The sequence below is a fragment of the Sapajus apella genome, unplaced genomic scaffold (assembly GCF_009761245.1).
Source record: "Sapajus apella isolate SASKATOON/1434 unplaced genomic scaffold, GSC_monkey_1.0 scaffold2, whole genome shotgun sequence".
In the NCBI taxonomy this organism is placed as follows: domain Eukaryota; kingdom Metazoa; phylum Chordata; class Mammalia; order Primates; family Cebidae; genus Sapajus; species Sapajus apella.
Window position 1 is genome coordinate 8,675,904 of NW_022436942.1, and position 17,846 is coordinate 8,693,749.

General features: G+C 39.6%; 1 protein-coding gene across 1 annotated transcript; it reads left to right on the top strand.

Moving 5' to 3' along the window:
• The first annotated feature begins 9,657 nt into the window (after positions 1-9,657).
• On the top strand, positions 9,658-14,178 carry IL22 (interleukin 22). Its single transcript, XM_032285938.1, has 6 exons — positions 9,658-9,674; positions 9,762-9,993; positions 10,424-10,489; positions 10,616-10,759; positions 11,695-11,760; positions 13,554-14,178. Exons 2-6 carry the CDS (start codon positions 9,808-9,810, stop codon positions 13,629-13,631), a joined length of 540 nt encoding a protein of 179 aa, XP_032141829.1. The 5' UTR covers positions 9,658-9,674; positions 9,762-9,807; the 3' UTR covers positions 13,632-14,178.
• The last annotated feature ends 3,668 nt before the right edge of the window (positions 14,179-17,846 follow it).

The following is a 17,846-nucleotide window of genomic DNA, read 5'->3' on the forward strand; positions in this document are numbered from 1 at the left end:
GAGACCAATGGTGGGCTATGAGAGAGAGAGAGAGAGAGAGAGAGAGAGAGAGAGAAAGAGAGAGAGAGAGAGAGAGGTCATGCCAAAAATCTCCAAGCAAGAACATCTCTGGTCTGGTCATTTCCTTGACCTTTTTGGATAAAGTCTTACCTTGTAAAATTGATCACAAATCCCCTTTCCATGTTCCTCTCTGTTGGCCATGTGTGGAGGTGGGAGGAGCAGGCACTGAAGCCAAAGAAATCAGTTCTCATTACTTACTGGCCTCCCTTGTTGTCTAAGTTTCTGATGAGGAATAGAACATTTTTGGTCTTACTCAATTCATGATTTTGCTCAGGCCGTGTCGAGAAGTCTTCAAAATAACTAGCTGAAAGCAAAAAATCTTGGCCAACCCACTTAGTGTTTTATTTTCACTGTCAGTTCTCTGGATTAGGTGCCTCCGCTATCTCTATGACGGCAAAGATCTACGAGCCACCAACTCCCTTTGTCTCTCTCCACAGACACCTTACACTCTGCCCCACACTTATACCTACCCCACACTCCCATTCTCATCTCCACTCCACCCCTTTCCACAGGGGAAGGAGTATTTGACCTCTGCTTCAGTGGGTTCCCCTGCCTATTATTTCAACCAGAGTAGGACAAGGGCAGTCACACCTGGGAACAGGATGGGGCCTTTGGGCCACTGCTTTATTTCTCTTGGGCCCATGAATCAATGAAGAGGAGAAAGTCATTGAGAAGCATTTGGGCAGCTGCAGATATGATCAGTGAGTGGCAACAGCAGTTTGGTGATTCTGCCTGAGGTCTTCGAATATGGCTTAAATTTCCCTCACAGCAGACAGTTCTTACTCCATTTGTTTTTTCCTTTGTAGTTACATGTAGCAATATAATGTGTATTGTTATTGCTGTATAGTATTCCAATATGTAACTGTATTGTACTTCATCCATTCCAAAGTCTTCAGTGTGAGCAGTTATGAAGAATGCTGTTGTGCATATATTCAGACATGTCTCATGGCAAACAAGCTCATTTCTGTTGGGTATGTGGCTAGAAACTGAATAGTTGAATCACAGGGTATGTATTTGTTCAGTGTTAGTAGATAATATTTCTAAAATGGTTTTTCCAACTTATACTCTTTAGAGTAGCATATGAGAGATTTATTTGCACTAAATGGTTGCCTACAATTGGTATTGTCTGTCTTTTTCATTGTAGTCATTCTGGTGGGTGTGTGGTTTTACTTTTGCATTTCCCTATGCCTAATAAAGTCAAGCTCCTTTCATGGGTTTATTAAATCTCTTTTGTAAAGTGCCTGTTCAATCTTTTGTCCATTTTTTTTACGCCTCAGTTGTCTTTTTCTTATTGATTTGCAAGAACGCTTCATAAATTCTGGATTTGAGTTCTTTATTAGATGTATTACACATATCTTTCTGGGATTATTTTTGACAATAACTCACTCGTAGTGAGTTGTTCCCGAAACAGAAAGTGTCGGTAGATATTTATTGATTGAAAGAGGAAAAGATCCTAAATAAAGAGTTATTTCAAAGGAAGAAGCAAGAGGATTTAGGACAGTGTGACCATACAGGATGAAGGAGAAGGGAGACTCATGCTAAAATTTTAAGTCAAGAACAAGACTCGTTAATTCATTCAACAGATTTGACCCTCGCAAAGTAAAACATCTAGTTAAGCTGCAGAATCTCTATTTCCTGACTTGTGGTTCATTCATTACTATTTCCATGTCTTTCTCTGGGTTGCTACATATGTTGTCCATGGAGAAGCACCTTGTGGTTAATAGCTGGTGTTTTCTGAACATTTACTATATTCCATACCTACGCAATGTTAGGAGCGCAGTCAATGGAATAGTCAAAGAGAGTTACTGTAACAATCATTTGGTCATCTGTGCTTATAATTCATTCAGTCATCCAACTAGAACTTACTAAAGGTCTATAATGTCCCAAGGACTGTTCCAGGTATACAAAGTCTTTGTTTTCATGGAGCTGATGTTACAGTGAATGAATGAATGAGAACATGAATGAATAAAGCAGATTCATTCTTTTAAAAATATGAATGATAAAACACAAAGCTACACATCTTATATGTAGTGTTTTGTCTTTGCTCCATTTCCTAGGCAGGTCTCGCTCAGATATTTCCTCTTATACTCACGCATTCACAGACTGTGCCTTTTAATAGCTGGTTCCCCTTGGCTGTGACTATATTATTTGTTGTAACTTTTTCCTTTCCCAGCCTGTCAAATATTCCATTTGGTTCTTCTATTTAATTTCTTGCCCCTGCCAACTCATTTAAGTACTTTACTTTCTCTAAAGGCATGTGAATTAACTAATATGGATACAGTTTAAATTCTAATTCTCTAATCAGTATTTATATACATTTAATCTTTTCTTTCAAAACCAACTCCATTTCAGATTAATCCTAAGGTTACTACAACAGAATTAATGCTGACTAAGGTTACTACAACATAATTAATGCTGATTATTTTTGTATTTTTTTTTAAGTAAGATATGTGGAGCCAAGAATCCATATTTGGTAAAATAGTCCAACACTACAACACAGATATTTGTTAAACAGGATAAAGTATCTTCATTTATTTGGTTGTAAGAATTTGGAAGTATTAACATAATTGCACCTCTTTTGAAACAGGTAACATTTCAGATCTGCCCTAATTCAGAGGGACGTCTTGTCCAACTAACCCAAATTTGTGACGATTTACCCTATTTATAGTACACATGCAGTCACTGAATTAGAACAGTGACAAAGAAAAGAAAAAGGGGGCATTTCTCAGGATTGACATTGTGATATTTTAAAGCCAAATCACCTAAGTTTCGGAACTGTGTTTTATTATTAATATTTTTAAAAGTTTCACAGGGTGCTGAGGATGTAGGAAATGTTTAGTTTACTCACAATGTTCCCATGAAAGACTGAGAGAATCTGGTAAGACAACACCAAGATGCACAGAGTTTTGAATACGAATTTTCAAAAGTTATGTTTTAAAATAATATACAACCTCTGCAAAATGATTGTGAAAAATGCTAATAACTCTAAAACTAAAGAACTGGGAAAAATATTCACTGATATTAGTTAATTAATTGTGTTTTGAATCTCTGGTGGAAGAAGCAAGTGTGGGTTATGACTCTTTTCTCCTATTTACTTGTCAAAACGATAAATGAAAAGAGAGACTGGGATGTACCTATGGCTTTCAAAACATCTATGACAGTAGAGGGCAGGTGTTAGGAAGCCAGTATCAAATCTGCTTGCACTAGAGTAGCGAGGAATTTGCATAAACATTGCTTTCCTCTATCTTTTAAGTTGATTTCAGTACTTAGCATTGGTAGGGAGAAAAACATGCTCATTTACATTAAGACACATTCCTGCGAGTAGTCTTCTCTTTAAGATGAGATACAATACTGACTGAGAAGACTCCATCCCCAGGAAAAAGGGAAAGGTGGCTATGGTTCACAAGTGTCTTTGTGGGCAGGTTGCGGCAGGTGGGGTGGGCCTGGTAGGAAGTTATTCTGGGTACCACCAGGGTTACCTTAGAGCAGAAGTGAGAAGTAAATGAAGCTTATGTTTGAAAACCCCAGTATTAGCTTTTGTTCTTTGCTGTACCTCTATCCTCTTCTCCTCGCTGGCTGTGAATCACTTGCTCTTCGTGTTCTCAGGAGATGAGTAATTGAATAGTCCCTTTCTCCAAGCCAACTTGGTACTTACTCACACCAAGGTAAATGTGACTAATAACAGCTTCACATCTTACTTCTCCCATAAAGTAACTAGGGATTAAAACTCACACACAAGACTCAGTGAGAAAAACCTTGAAAGACGATCAGAAGGGCATAAAGGAGGTCTTTGGTAGAGACATGGTTGTTGCTCTTGGATATAATGGGTTCACATTATAAAAATGTTAATTCTCCTTAAACTGGTCTTTACATTAAATAAAAGCCTAGTAAAAATTTCTGCTATAGCTTTTCAGGAACTTGGCAAATTTATTATAAGCTTTATATATCATATATATAAAAAGTCCATGAATAGCTAAGTCAGCCCTGAAAAAGTAGAGCAAAGAGGGTAAAATTTCCTGTTCAGTTATAAAGACTCCCCTTGGTAATATAATATGAAACTGGCTTAAGAACAAAAAGAGAAAAATAAATTAACCAATGGAACAAAAAAGAGGCCTCAGATATAGCTATTTTTTGTTTGTTTGTTTGTTTGTTTAGAGATGGAGTCTCACTCTCTGTCACCCAGGCTGAAGTGCAATGGTGCCATCTTGGCTCACTGCAACCTCCACTTCTTGGGCTCAAGCAATTCTCCTGCCTCAGCCTCCTGAGTAGCCCGGACTACAGGTGCCTGCCACTATGTGCTCTCTCTACATATGGGAAATTCACATATGATAAAAGACTCATTGTTTAGTGGACTGTTTTGGGAAAACTGGCTCACTATGTTGGAGAAGAATAGAACTGGATTTCTTACGTTTCATCACATACAAAAATGCATTAAAGACCCCGATTGTGAAAGGTTAAACCATAGAATAAACAGAAGACGAGATAAGAATGTCTTTGTGACCTTAGGATGGAGAGAGGCTTTTCAAACAAGCCTGAAAAGTACAAATCATATAATTAAAAATAATGTCTTAGATAACATCCAAATTAAGTTTTGCTGTTCAACGAAGGCCAAACAAGCAAAGTTAATAGACAAATAAAAAACTGGGACGAGGTCGGGTATGGTGGGTCATGCCTGTAATCCAGCACTTTGGGAGGCCGAGGTGGGTGGATCAGTTGATGTCAGAAGTTCGAGACCAGCCTGGCCAATATGATAAAACACTGTCTCTACTAAAAATTAGCTGGTCATGGTGGTGGGTGCCTACAATCCCAGCTACTTGGTAGGCTGAGGCCAGAGAGTCGCTTGAACCCAGGAGTTGGAGGTTATAGTGAACCAAGATTGCACCACTATGCTGCAGCCTGGGTGACAGAGCAGTGAGACTCTGTCTCAATAATAATAATAATAATAATAATAATAATAATGGGGAGGAGAGTTTGTTATGGCTACAATCAAAAAAGGAGTAATGCTTAAAATATACAGGGAACTCTTAGAAATCAACAACAGATAAAGAGCAAAGCCTGCTAGAAAAATGAACGACTCATGTAAGTAACCAACGTATAAAACGTGGAAACCGAGTGGCTACAAGTGTATAAAGAAAAATACAAGTTAAAACAGTAACGAGATAGATATCATTTCAAACCTCCAAATCCTGGCCAAGTTAAAGTTAATAAAGTTAGATAACACCAAGTGTGGAGGGGGATTTAAGGAAACAGAGAAAGCTTTATTTGCTGATGTGAGAGTAGATTAACACTGTCTTTCTGGAGAGCAACCTGGCAATACTCAGTAAATGCTAATAAACTTATCCTTATGACCTAGTGGACATATTTCTTCAAAATTTATTTCTTCAAAAATTATTTCTAAAATATCCTCAAAAGATACCATAAAAACGAGGGTGGATGAGGGTGTTTAGAACTGCAATGTCTGTGGTATGGGCAATTGGAGGTAGTTCAGGTGTTCACCATTGGATAATCAATAAGTGAAATGCGGTAGGTACACACTCTGGAATGTCACATTACAAGCAGAGGCTACAAATAGCAACATGGACAGATGATAAGACCACCATGTTCAGTAAAAAGATAAGAAAGAGAGCCATTTCTGTAAAATAAAAATACCTACACACACTAAACAACACTTTTTGTTGCACAGGGATGCATATTCAGAAATATACATGAAACATTAGAGCCATGACCTATGGCAGGGGTAGAGATGGCAGTAGGCATTTAGAGGGGAGGGAAGGAGAATGATGAGGGTAGGATCACACACACACACACACACACACACACAAACACACACACACACACACACACACACACACACGAACTTGTATGGAACAATGATCATGTGCATTGGACTGAAGACCATGATGGGTACAAAGCTTTTTACCTGTGTCTTCTTTCTTCTAGGGAGATTTGTGTCTTAAAGAATGCATTTTCAGTCATGGATTTTCAAGCATCAGCCAATGAGTTGGGAAATAATTTATATATGCGATCAATGAATATTCATTTTGCTGCTATATTCCAGGCACTGTTCTAGGTGCTAGGCACAGTATAGTGAATGAGACAGCCAAAGCCTACTTCTGGCTGAGAATTCTGCTTAGTCTCTCGTGGCATTAGATCAGGTAAATTTTTACATAACCCAAATCAACCATGGGTGTGGTCTGTCTGGGACCTGGAAATTGGGCACTGGGGTTGCTCTTCATCTGCCGTGGCTTTGGGAGAGAGTTGAAAATTCACAAGGAAACAGCTGCAGAAAAGCCCCATTATAATCTGAAAAAATACTTAGCATACATATGTCTCTGATGTTTCCTTTTTTTTTTTTTTTTTGAGACCGAGTTTCACTCTTGTTACCTAGGCTAAAGTGCAATGGCACAATCTCAGCTCACTGCAACCTCTGCCTCTAGGGTTCAAGCGATTCTTCTGCCTCAGCCTCCCAAGTAGCTGGGAATACAGGTATGTGCCACCATGCCTGGCTAATTTTTGTATTTTTAGGAGAGACGGGGTTTCACCATGTTGGCCAGACTGGCCTTGAACCCCTGACCTCAGGTGATCCGCCTGCCTTGGCCTCTCAAAGTGCTGGGATTACAGGCGTGAGCCACTGTGCCCAGCCTCACAATCTCTTCTAATAGCAAATATTTCTGAGACTCTCCTAGTATGACTGTTCAGAACCCCACATACAACACTAGAGCAGATTTTCCCTTTTGTGAGTTTTTGTTAAACTCACTGAAACTTAAGAGCTAGGCTCCAGTAACACTATCTTATTGACGCTTGGCCCATTAGGGGCATACAATGAATAAGAGACACACTGCTGCTATTAAAGATGGCTTTGCAATTTTCTGGCATTCTCTTTCTGTTTCACAGTGATTTATTTACTATTCAGGAACAATAAGCTGGTGAGCAGGACTGGGTCAAAACTCAACTTTAGAAATACTGTAAAGGCAGTGAATATGCTTTTATTGAGTCCTTCCTACGTGTGTAGCACTGTTCTAAGTGTTGGAGTTGCAAAGCTGAAAGAGACAGAGACTCTTCCCTTGAAAGCATGTAATTCAACCATGTCAAAACTTATTTTCTCATGGAAACAAAATTATGTAAGCTGGTCAGTCTCCCAGGCAAACCAGCAAAAGCCTATTTAATCCATAGAATAGCTTAAATCTAGTGCTAATAAAATTATACAAAGCTCTGGGCAAAAAAGGCCATATATAATAGGAAATTGAATAAGGAAGAGTTTCATCATTTCTTCTTGGGCTCATTTGGAACACATCTAGTTTTTTTTTTTTCAATTTAGAAAAAAATTATTTTATTTTTATTTGACAAATAAAAATTGCATATGCAGTATTTATGTTACACATATGATGTTTTAAAAATTACTTATTGTTTAAATTGACACATTGTAATTGTACATATTTATGGAGTATAATTTGATGTTTCGATATAGGTGTATGCTGTATAATGATATAATCAGGGTGGTTAGTTTATCCATCACCTCATGCATTTATCATTACTTTGTGGTGACAATCTTCAAAAGCCCCTCTTCTAGCTATTTTGCAAAATACAATATTTTCCTGTTAAGCATAGTCATTCTACTGTGTAATAGAACACCGAAATTATTCCTCCTGTCTAATTGTATCTTTGTACTCGTTGACCAACTTCTCCCCATCCTCCTTTCCCCACTTACCTCCCCATCCCTGGGAATCACTGTTATATTCTCTGCTTCTATATCAACTTTTCAACTTTTTTGTTGGTTTTTTTAGATTCCGCATGAGTGAGATCATGCAGTATTTGTTTTTCTGCATCTGATTTATTTCACTTAACACATCCTTCAGGTTCATCCATGTTATTGCTAATGACAGGATTTCATTCTTTTTATGGCTGAAGAGTAGTCCACTGTGTGTATATACCACATTTTCTTTATCCATTCACCCATTTGTGGATACTTAGGTTGACTTCACAGATGTTTTGAAATATGCATACATTGTGGAATGGCTAAATTGAGCAAATTAACATATATGCATTATCTCACATACTTGGAAATTCTTTTTGTAATGAGAACATTTACGACCTATGTTCTTTGTGATTTTTAAGCATACGCTATATTGTTCTTAACTATTGTCACCATGATGGACAACAGAGCTCTTCAACATACCCCTCTCCTTTAATTGAAATGTCGTACCCTTTGGCTAACAGCTCCCCAACTTACTGCCCCTTGCTTGCCCAGCCTCTGGCAACCACCATTCTACTGGTTGTTTCTATGAGTTCAAGTGTTTTAGATTCCACATGCAAGTGTGATCATGCGGTGTTATTGACTCTCACTAATCTTCCTCTTTGCTTCTTTCTCTTCTGGCCACCTTCACAAATGCTCAGTGTTCTCGTGTGGTTCTGACCCTTCACTGTGGCACCTTGCTTAGGTCTGTTCCACCTCAAAGAGTGGTCTAGATTACAATTATTTACCTCCCTTCTCCCAGTTCCTCAACATTCCTGATCTAAACTACCTGTGAGGAGAAAATTCTGATCATACGAATTTGCACTAATTCACATGCCTTCTCTCAGCAATAGGTATTTGCTATTTGATTTTTGACAGCTGCATTTGCTTCCTTCTCTTGCTCTGCAGGAGGCTTTCCAATCTAGTTTTAGGTGTATTTTTAAATAATTTAAAGGTAATGTGGAACCTCTATATTCCTGTATTCCCTTCTTCAGACATCCATGCATATATGTGTGTTGATAATTGTTATAAGATTATTTAGAAATATTATGTTGAGACTTGTGTGCAGTTTAAAATTAGGTAAAATTTTAAGATGAATTACTATATCCATGGTATTCTTTTATTTTTAAAAAAGTTTACATGTTAAGAAAAATGGTGATCAAATTGTTCAGCATTAGTATTTATAAACAAATTGATATTGATTATAATTCAATGAATACAATTTAAAGATATATGTACTTCTACCTTAATTGTTATGCTCACTTAAAAATAGTCCCAGAAAGGGCAGAAAACAATAATTATATTAGCCAAGACTGTTATTTTTGCAACATAAGTCTAGTTTAGAATTCAGCATGTTTAAAAATGAGATAAAATTATTTTAATAATGGAATGATCAGTAAGCTGTCATTACCATTTACTTTAAAGCAGAGGATATAGGACATGGGTCCCTTTGTTCTGATCACCTCCAATGAGATAAGAATCTATAAAGCTGGTAGGAAAATGAGTCCGTGACCAAAATGCTTACTCAGTAACTATAGGAGATCAAAAAAATTTATATGAAATCTGAACTCTACTAAGACAAAGCAATTGTTTTCTTTGAAAAATATGTAGGGTTTAGAAAATTTCTGGGATTGGTCTGTAAAATACCCTCTGGGCTCTAATAGTGACGTTTTAGGGAAACACTTGCATCTCAAGGTGGGAAGGATACGAGGTGGTGTTTTGTGGGCTCCTGTGGTGGTTAGGTTGTTCTCAGAAGACAGTACTGGAAATTAGATAATTGCTGATGTCATATTTTTCAAATAAAAAAAAAATGTAGGTATCCTGGGGGCTATAAAAGCAGCAACTTCTACCTTCCCTATCACAAGCAGAATCTTCAGAACAGGTAAGCGTTTCAGCAAACTTGGTATAATTAGTTAGTTTGATGAGACACTTTTGACTAATTTTGTTCCTTCACGTTGTCTTCTACCAGGTTCTCCTTCCCCAGTCACCAATTGCTCGAGTTAGAGTTTTCTGCAATGGCCGCCCTGCAGAAATCTGTGAGATCTTTCCTTATGGGGTCTCTGGCCACCAGCTACCTCCTTCTCTTGGCCCTCTCGGTGCAGGGAGGGACAGCTGCACCCATCAGCTCCCACTGCAGGCTTGACAAGTCCAACTTCCAGCAGCCCTATATCACCAACCGCACCTTCATGCTGGCTAAGGAGGTACATATCTCAATCTCACTCTTTCTCATTCTATCTACTTGGAACCCAGATAGTTCTTAAATTTTTCTTCAGAGCACCTGTAAGAGCTTTAGGAACCCATTGCTTATTCCTGCAGGTAGAAAAATTTTCTGTTTTTCTTTTTCAGAGACTCTTTGGGAATCTGACTTTTTAACCTAAACTCCTTCCTTTTTGGCCGCTATGATACTTATGATGTATTCTTCCCAAAGAGCAGCCATTCAGTAACTCATCTGATGATTAAGTTTTTTCCTTTATGCCTCTGTGCATTGTTCTAAACTCGTGCACACATCTGAATTCTGTCTTTAGTCTTTATGGGGTTGCTCTGGGGAGAGGCGATGGGGCACATGTCTACATACAGAGTTTTCTTCTATCTGCTCAGTGTCCAGGCACTTAGTCTTTTTTTCTCTTCCAGGCTAGCTTGGCTGATAACAACACAGATGTTCGTCTCATTGGGGAGAAACTGTTCCGCGGAGTCAGTGTAAGTTACAGTTGTGATGAACAGGGCCGTGTGCCATCCATGGGTACTTGGAGTGGTGGTGATGATGGTTTAGGTCTTCCTGGATATCCCCCAATATCACCCCTGTTGTTTCCCTTCCACCTGCAGATGAGTGAGCGCTGCTATCTGATGAAGCAGGTGCTGAACTTTACCCTTGAAGAAGTGCTGCTCCCTCAGTCTGATAGGTTCCAGCCTTATATGCAGGAGGTGGTGTCCTTCCTGGCCAGGCTCAGCAACAGGCTAAGCACATGTGTAAGTTCAGCTGTCAGCCTATGTCCACCTACCCCTCCTTCCCACCTTCTTCCACGGAGACCCCCTTATCCCAGCTCTCTCTCCCTCCCCCTACCCCTAAGCTAGCAGGAAGAAGTGCCTTGGCAGCAGTATTATCAGGAGTCATTTGGGATCACAGAGTGTTTGTTTTTGCTTTGATTGAGTCACATATGGAGTTTATAGTGGTGAATGGGGTCTGGAACTTAAGTGTATAGAAGCCTCATTGGTTTGTCTCTAGAAAAAAGGCAACTCAGGTTGTGTAAGATGAGAGCGGGGTTGGGAAAAACACCGTTTAGATGTGGAAATAGATCTATTGAGTCCAAGTTGTTGAGGGGAGGGGATGGCATGGAGAGAAAGTAGAAGCGAAAGTAGGAAATAGGAAGTCTTAATGTCGGTGGTGGGTCTCCAGACTGTTGCCCTGCTTATGTCATGGGAAGTGACAAAATTGGAGGCGTGTGAACTTGATGCCTCTGAACATTTGAAATTATGAAAAAAAGTGTGAGTGGCGTGGGCCCAGTAAAAGGACCTAGGACTTACTGAAGAGGGCTTAATTTTCACATGAGATGTTTTATGCACATTTCTTGCTCTGAGCATGCAATTTTGTGGAGGTACGATTGAGGTTTTATTCCTTACAGAATTTGCATAAACCACCCCGCTCTTTTCACAAACGCAAACCTCAGTAGGATTTCCCAAAGATGAAGAGAGGTCTCTTGTAAGGGAAGTGACTGGATTCTTGTGTCCAAGGGAATTCAAGAGCTTGGGAAATCTAGGTCACTGGTGAAATCTAGGTCATTGTGGGCAAAATTACTAAGAGCTGTAATTCCAGGTGAATTGTAACATACCTCCATGGGTGTTGATGTTCATAAAGCTTCAGCACAACACAATTAAGATAGTTATTCTTGTTTTTTGTTTTACAGCATATTGAAGGTGATGACCTGCATATCCAGAGGAATGTGCAAAATCTGAAGGACACAGTGAAAAAGGTAGGTCTGATAACTGTCAGTGCTAAGTCGTGCAATAGAAGAGACAAATGCTGTTTCGCTTTCCTTTCTTTCTTCCCTTCACTTTGTGACTTTTCACTTGATTCTCCTACCACCAGGTGATTGCTTTGGTGTCTGTGTATGTAGATATGTTTATATATCTAGAAGTCAGTTTACAAATTTTGCAAATTGCAGAATTCTAGAACTGGCTGGGATCTTAGATCATCTAGTCACATTACCTCACATTCTGGGGATGGCTGGTGGCAGAGACAGGGCTAGAATGCAGGTCTCCTGAATCCCAAGCTGGCACTTTCCCAGCAGCAATACAGATTAGTTTTAATATCATTAATTCTTAGGGAAATTTCAGATTCCTATTGACTCATGTAATCTGAAGAAGCACTCGTTTAAAAAGAGAAAAATGCCTATGGGTAAATTTATTTGAAGGCATTAGTGTGTTGCTTTGAAACTTGGAGGAATAAACATAAAACAAGAGCTGGACTTGCATATAGGGTGAATTTCTGGAGTAACTGATACTTATTTTTAATTGTTATAATATCCAACAGCTATTGATTTTAGTTTAAAAGCAAGAGCAGACAACCCCTGATCTATTTTACACATGTTAAAATAGAGAGAAAATATTAGTAAGACATTTATTATAGTTAAATAGAAGTCTGGTAAGCCTTGTTTTCTTCCTCTCTCCCTTCAAGACCTTCCTCTAGTTTCTTCCTTCACTCCCTCAACAAATCCCTAGTGAGCATTTATCCACCGTAGGCGAGTGTACATTTCTATAGTGAATGATACCATCATGTGGCCTATTTGGAGAAAAGGACAACAATGGAAGGCTTAGACTAACAACAGTGACTCACCCCAAAACCAGAGGGACGATTAGGAGCAGTGAAAGTGGTGTTTTTGCAGGTACAACTAAATACTCAGGAACATGAAGGCTCCAGTTGGTGGAATTTTCAGTAACAAGCTTAACCTTAATTCCCCCTTTTTCCATCTTGATTTTTTTAAAAAAGCATGTCTTCCTGAGCTTCATTTAATGAGTATGATTGTTTCTTCCTTTGGTAATTGAAAGCTTTGTAGTTTTAAATCGTGAAGCTCATTTCTCTTGTTATAGAACTATTATCTAGACATGGAGGGCTGAATGCTAGTGTGTCACAGATAAGACATGCTTTGCACTTCTTGTTTTAAAAATTCCTGATTTCAGCTTTCTTTGTTGTCTTTAGAATTGTGAAGCGTGAGAGAGGAAAATCTCATGGTGATCTGTGTGAATTTCAAGGCCTTTAATCCGTTTTGAGAGAATCAATTTCATGTTTGCAATGGGTTGCCACATGGAAGAGTGATTATGCTTTTTTGCTGGTAGCTTCAGAAAGCACAGGCAGGAGAGGAACGTTGTTCAGGGAAAGATCAACAGGAGAAACTGCCAGAAGTGTCTGAAATACGGCGGTCTTGGGAAGTAGTAATGCCCTCTCACTGTAGGTAAAAGCAGAGCGCAGGCTAGTAATAAAATGCATGACAGACAGTAGGGCAAGATAACTTTAAAACTCTTTATAGTCTTGGAGTCGTTGAGATAGAAAAGGATATCTTTTTGGCTTTATGTCAAAAGAAGTGTGGAAAGGTGAAAGGGAAGAGAAAGAAGAAAAATGTACTCTATAGAGGTCAACGGTGCCTCTTTTACAAGTGCTTAAAACTTGGTTTCTGTCTCCAGCAACCTAATCATGCAATTTCCAATTTGTTCACTTTAGAAAGCATGGCATAAATGTGCAAATACTTTTGCATTCTTATTTTCACAGCTTGGAGAGAGTGGAGAGATCAAAGCAATTGGAGAACTGGATTTGCTGTTTATGTCTCTGAGAAATGCCTGCGTTTGACCACAGCAAAGCTGAAAAATGAATAACCCCCTTTCCTGCTAGAAATAACAATTAGATCCCCCAAAGTGATTTTTTTTTTTTTACCAAAAAGAAGATGGGAAGCCAAACTTCATCATGTTGGGTGGATTCCAAATGAACCCCTGCTTTACTTACAAAGGAAACCAATGCCACTTTTGTTTATAAGACCAGAAGGTAGACTTTCTAAGCATAGATATTTATTGGTAACGTTTTATTGTAACTGGTGTTCTATACACAGAAAATAATTTATTTTTTAAACAATTGTCTTTTTCCATAAAAAAGATTAACTCCCATTCCCTTAGGGGAAAAAATTCCTAAATAACTTAATGTTACCATAATCAGTACTTTATATTTATAAATGTATTTATTATTATAAGAATGCATTTTATTTATACATTTTATTAATATGGATTTATCTATAGAAACATTATTTGATATTGTCACTTGAGTTTAAGGCTAATATTGATATTTATGATAATAATTATAGAGCTATAACTTTTTTTTTACCTCAATAAACACTTGGATATCCTAAGTCTTGTGGCTTTGTGATGTTTCTCCTTTAATATCATGATCATGATCATGATGATGATGATCATCATCATCATGTTATCATTTCCATAACTTTATCCTTGACTCTAAGCAAATGAGGTAGCTATTGGTATTATCCCAGTTTTACAGATGAGAAAGCTACATTAGAGACATGTTAAGAAACATTTTATAACTCTAAGTAGTTGACCCTTATTGAGCCAGGTCTATCTGATTTCACGGCTCTCTGCTACAGTGCCTATACTGATTTATTATGTTAACTCAGCATGTACCTCTGAAAGGAAAAAAGGTAAGAAATTGAAAAGAACTTATCATTAGTCATTTATGGATAAAAGAAAGGAGTGATGTTGCTGGGGAGAAATACACGTAGCCTCTATTGCTATAGATGAACTGTTTTAGTTCTAGTTTAAGCCTACTGAAAGGTGCATTCTCCAGTCTCCCTGAAAGTAAGACACTAAAGGAATAGGAAAACTATGGTTTGGGGAGTCTTTCCTACTAGTGAATTTAGCACTGATAGGGGAGTCTCATAGGTGGAAGATGGGCAAGGTATTATGAAACACACATAGGAGGGAAAGCTGTTCATCTTCAAAATTCGTACAATGCTACAGAGAAGAAAGAGAAGAGGTAGAGATAAAGGTTGGATTTGTTCTACCAAGAAGAATGGGCAAAGGATGTCAGCATTGAAGAGCTGTTCTGGGGGATGGGCTTTGCAAGATTGTATAGGTCTTTTCATACAAGGTCAAAGTCAATGATTGGAAGACAACAGTCGTCAGCTGCTAAGGTATTTTCTTCTCCAAGCAATCAGGAACCAACTCTTCAGGTCACTTACCAGTTGTTGGCCTAGTTCCTGCAGGATTAGGTCCAGCCTGGTGATGAGAGGGGAGCACATGGAACAAATTCCCAGCAAGCCTTTGTCTTTTCCTGGCAGTCAGCCCCTCTTTTGCTAACGTGGCTGTTACACTCTTGCAACATATTTTCATACTTTCTCTGGTAAATCTGCTTTTCTTTATCTGCAGCTGTCTTTGTAAATTCTTTTACCACCTGTGCCACCAGCCTTAGAAACTTGTCACTCACTCACGACATTTTGGTGGCCCATATGGGGAGCTCTCTGCTTATGGGGAGTCCTCTCACCTTTCTCTCTTTCCTAACTTGGAACCCTTAGTGGATAGCATCTAAGCATGGAGACAATTGTAGGTCTCTGGCCAGAGCTACACTCTGGTGGGCCGAAAGGTGTCCCCGTGGAAGCGTCTGACTGCTATGCCTGTTCAGGGGAGGCACCTAAGTTTATTTTCTCTTTTAGTCTTTCAGCAGCCAGCTTCTAGTATCTCTCTGGCAATTGATGGTAACTGTCCAGGGCTGCTCTCTGGTGTTGCCTAAATGTTGGAGGGTGAACAGGGTTAGCTGCCTCTCCCATTAGGGAGGACGGCGCTTTCCTCTCTTTTCTGGTCAGAGGTCCCTAATCCCTAAATGTGACATGACTGATAGCAGAGGCTCATTCAGAGCGAATTTACACACGTTTTGGGTGACTCAGACCCTCTCTTTCTCATTCTGAATTTCCCCTTGCAGTCAGCCAGCCATTCTGTTCCAATGTTGCTGGATCAGGTGAACTCAGACAGCCTCAGAAGGGTGAATCTTCCCTTTCCTGTCCCTCCCCCGGGCTGGCGCCAGGTGGAGTTCTTCCTTTACCTGTTTTCTAGGCTGATCTGCTGATCATCCAGTGTTAAGTGAGTACTGGGACTAATCATCCAGCGTAAGCCCGCCCCACTGAGTGGCTGAGAGGTCTTTACTAATGGGGGGATGCTCCTTTAGAAAGTGCACTCAAGTCCCTTGGTGGATGCAAGAGGACCCCTTTTAATCTTGGTTGGATGCCCCAAGAGACAATGCAGTGTGAGGTTCTGTGGTGTAGTGGTGAGCGCTCCGGACTCTAAAAACATAGTTCATGAGGCCCTGAGCGATGTGTTTTCTAGTCCCACCATGGGACAACCCCATCTATCCTTTCAGACTCACCTGTAGGATGCATTCTAAACCATTGGAAGAAATTTAACCCTCAGACTCTCAAAAAGAAGTGTCTAATTTTCTTGTGTAATACAGCACGTCTCTTATGCAGGAAATCCTCAAATTAGCCTCCTTAGTCTTTATAACCAAAAGCAGAATAAGGAAAACAAAGCTAAGGAGAAAGAAAAAGACAGAGACAAGAGGCGGGCTTAACTGTTGGCTGCTTCATAAGCTCCCAGCCCCCTCCAAGTTGCCCCAAGCACTCCCCTCTAACCACCACTGGGGCAGAACAGCAGGCCACTGAAAGGCAAACTGCCTCAATGAAATAAATGGAAAAAAGCCCTACACGGCTTGTCCCCTCTGTTACAAGCTCGGCCATTGGAAACGGGGTTGCCCTGAAAGCTGAAAAGCCCCTGGAACAAAATCCCAACTCCTAATGGCCTTAAGCTGAAGGGGCTCTCTGCTCTGGCTGGAAACAGGTCACCTTAACTGGTGACTGGTGGAGGTGGGAGAAACTCATCTCACACTACGTAGGTCTGGGGTGCTACGACTTTCCTTGATGGGAGAGAAATGAAAGTGGCGGAGGTGCCAGCCTGCGCCTTAGGCTGTGTGGTGGCTAGATGGCTCAAAGCCCTCCTGCAAAACTCAACCTTTTCCCCTCCATTTTTTGCTTTTCTTTTTCTCTTTTTCTGTTCAATCCAGGGGTCCAGCCTCGTAGGGACATGGATGAACCTGGAAACCATCATTCTCAGCAAACTGACACAAGAGCAGAAAATCAAACACCTCATGTTCTCACTCATAGGCGCGTGTTGAACAATGAGAACACATGGACACAGGGAGGGAAGCACTACACACGGGGGTCTGTTGGGGGGAAATAGGGGAGGGTCAGTGGGGGATGGGGAGATGGGGAGAGATAGCATGGGGAGAAATGCCAGATACAGGTGATGGGGAGGAAGGCAGCAAATCACACTGCCACGTGTGTACCTATGCAACAATCTTGCATGTTCTTCACATGTACCCCAAAACCTAAAATGCACTAAAAAAAAATTCAAGGAAAAAAAAAAAGAGAAAGACAGTTTCTAACGTCCTTACCCCTGATTTTATCATTCTCTTTAAAACTCCAGCTGGTTACATAGTATAGCCTGTTTCTGTGCACATTTTAAACTGATGGGCAAATTACAAGAAAACTTCAGAGCTCAAATGGTCAATCTGTACTGTAGAGTTAAGTAGAGTCTTCTAAAGCTCTCTGTCTTCCCCTTTTTCTGCCTGCTTTAAGTCTGTGTCTCTAAGCTGCTGGTGCTGAGATAAGACCCATTATTTATGGTCTAAGTAGAATACAAACATTGAAAATTCATTTAAAGAAAAAAAGGTAAAAGAGGGTTTGTTAAACCAAGCAACCTAGAATTTTTAATCTCCCTAAAAGCTAATGAAAATAAATCTAACACCTCTTTTAAACGTTACTCTTAAAGCAGCTCTTTCTATTCAGTTTTACTGCGAGCTCTCAGTAATTATCCATCTGCCTCCCTCGAGCAGCTTCTTGCTCTTAATATTAATGCTTTTATAAGGGAAATAGTACAAAATTGCTGTTTTCTTTTTCCTTCCTTCCTTCCTTTCTTCCTTCCTTCCTGCCTTCCTTCTTTCCTTCCTCCCTCCCTC

Bases quoted from the DNA above. Each gene is read 5' to 3' on its own strand.
- IL22 (XM_032285938.1), top strand. From the start codon at position 9,808: ATGGCCGCCCTGCAGAAATCTGTGAGATCTTTCCTTATGGGGTCTCTG. The intron at 9,994-10,423 runs GTACATATCTCA...TTTCTCTTCCAG, and splicing joins CCTTCATGCTGGCTAAGGAG to GCTAGCTTGGCTGATAACAA. The intron at 10,760-11,694 runs GTAAGTTCAGCT...TTTGTTTTACAG, and splicing joins GCAACAGGCTAAGCACATGT to CATATTGAAGGTGATGACCT.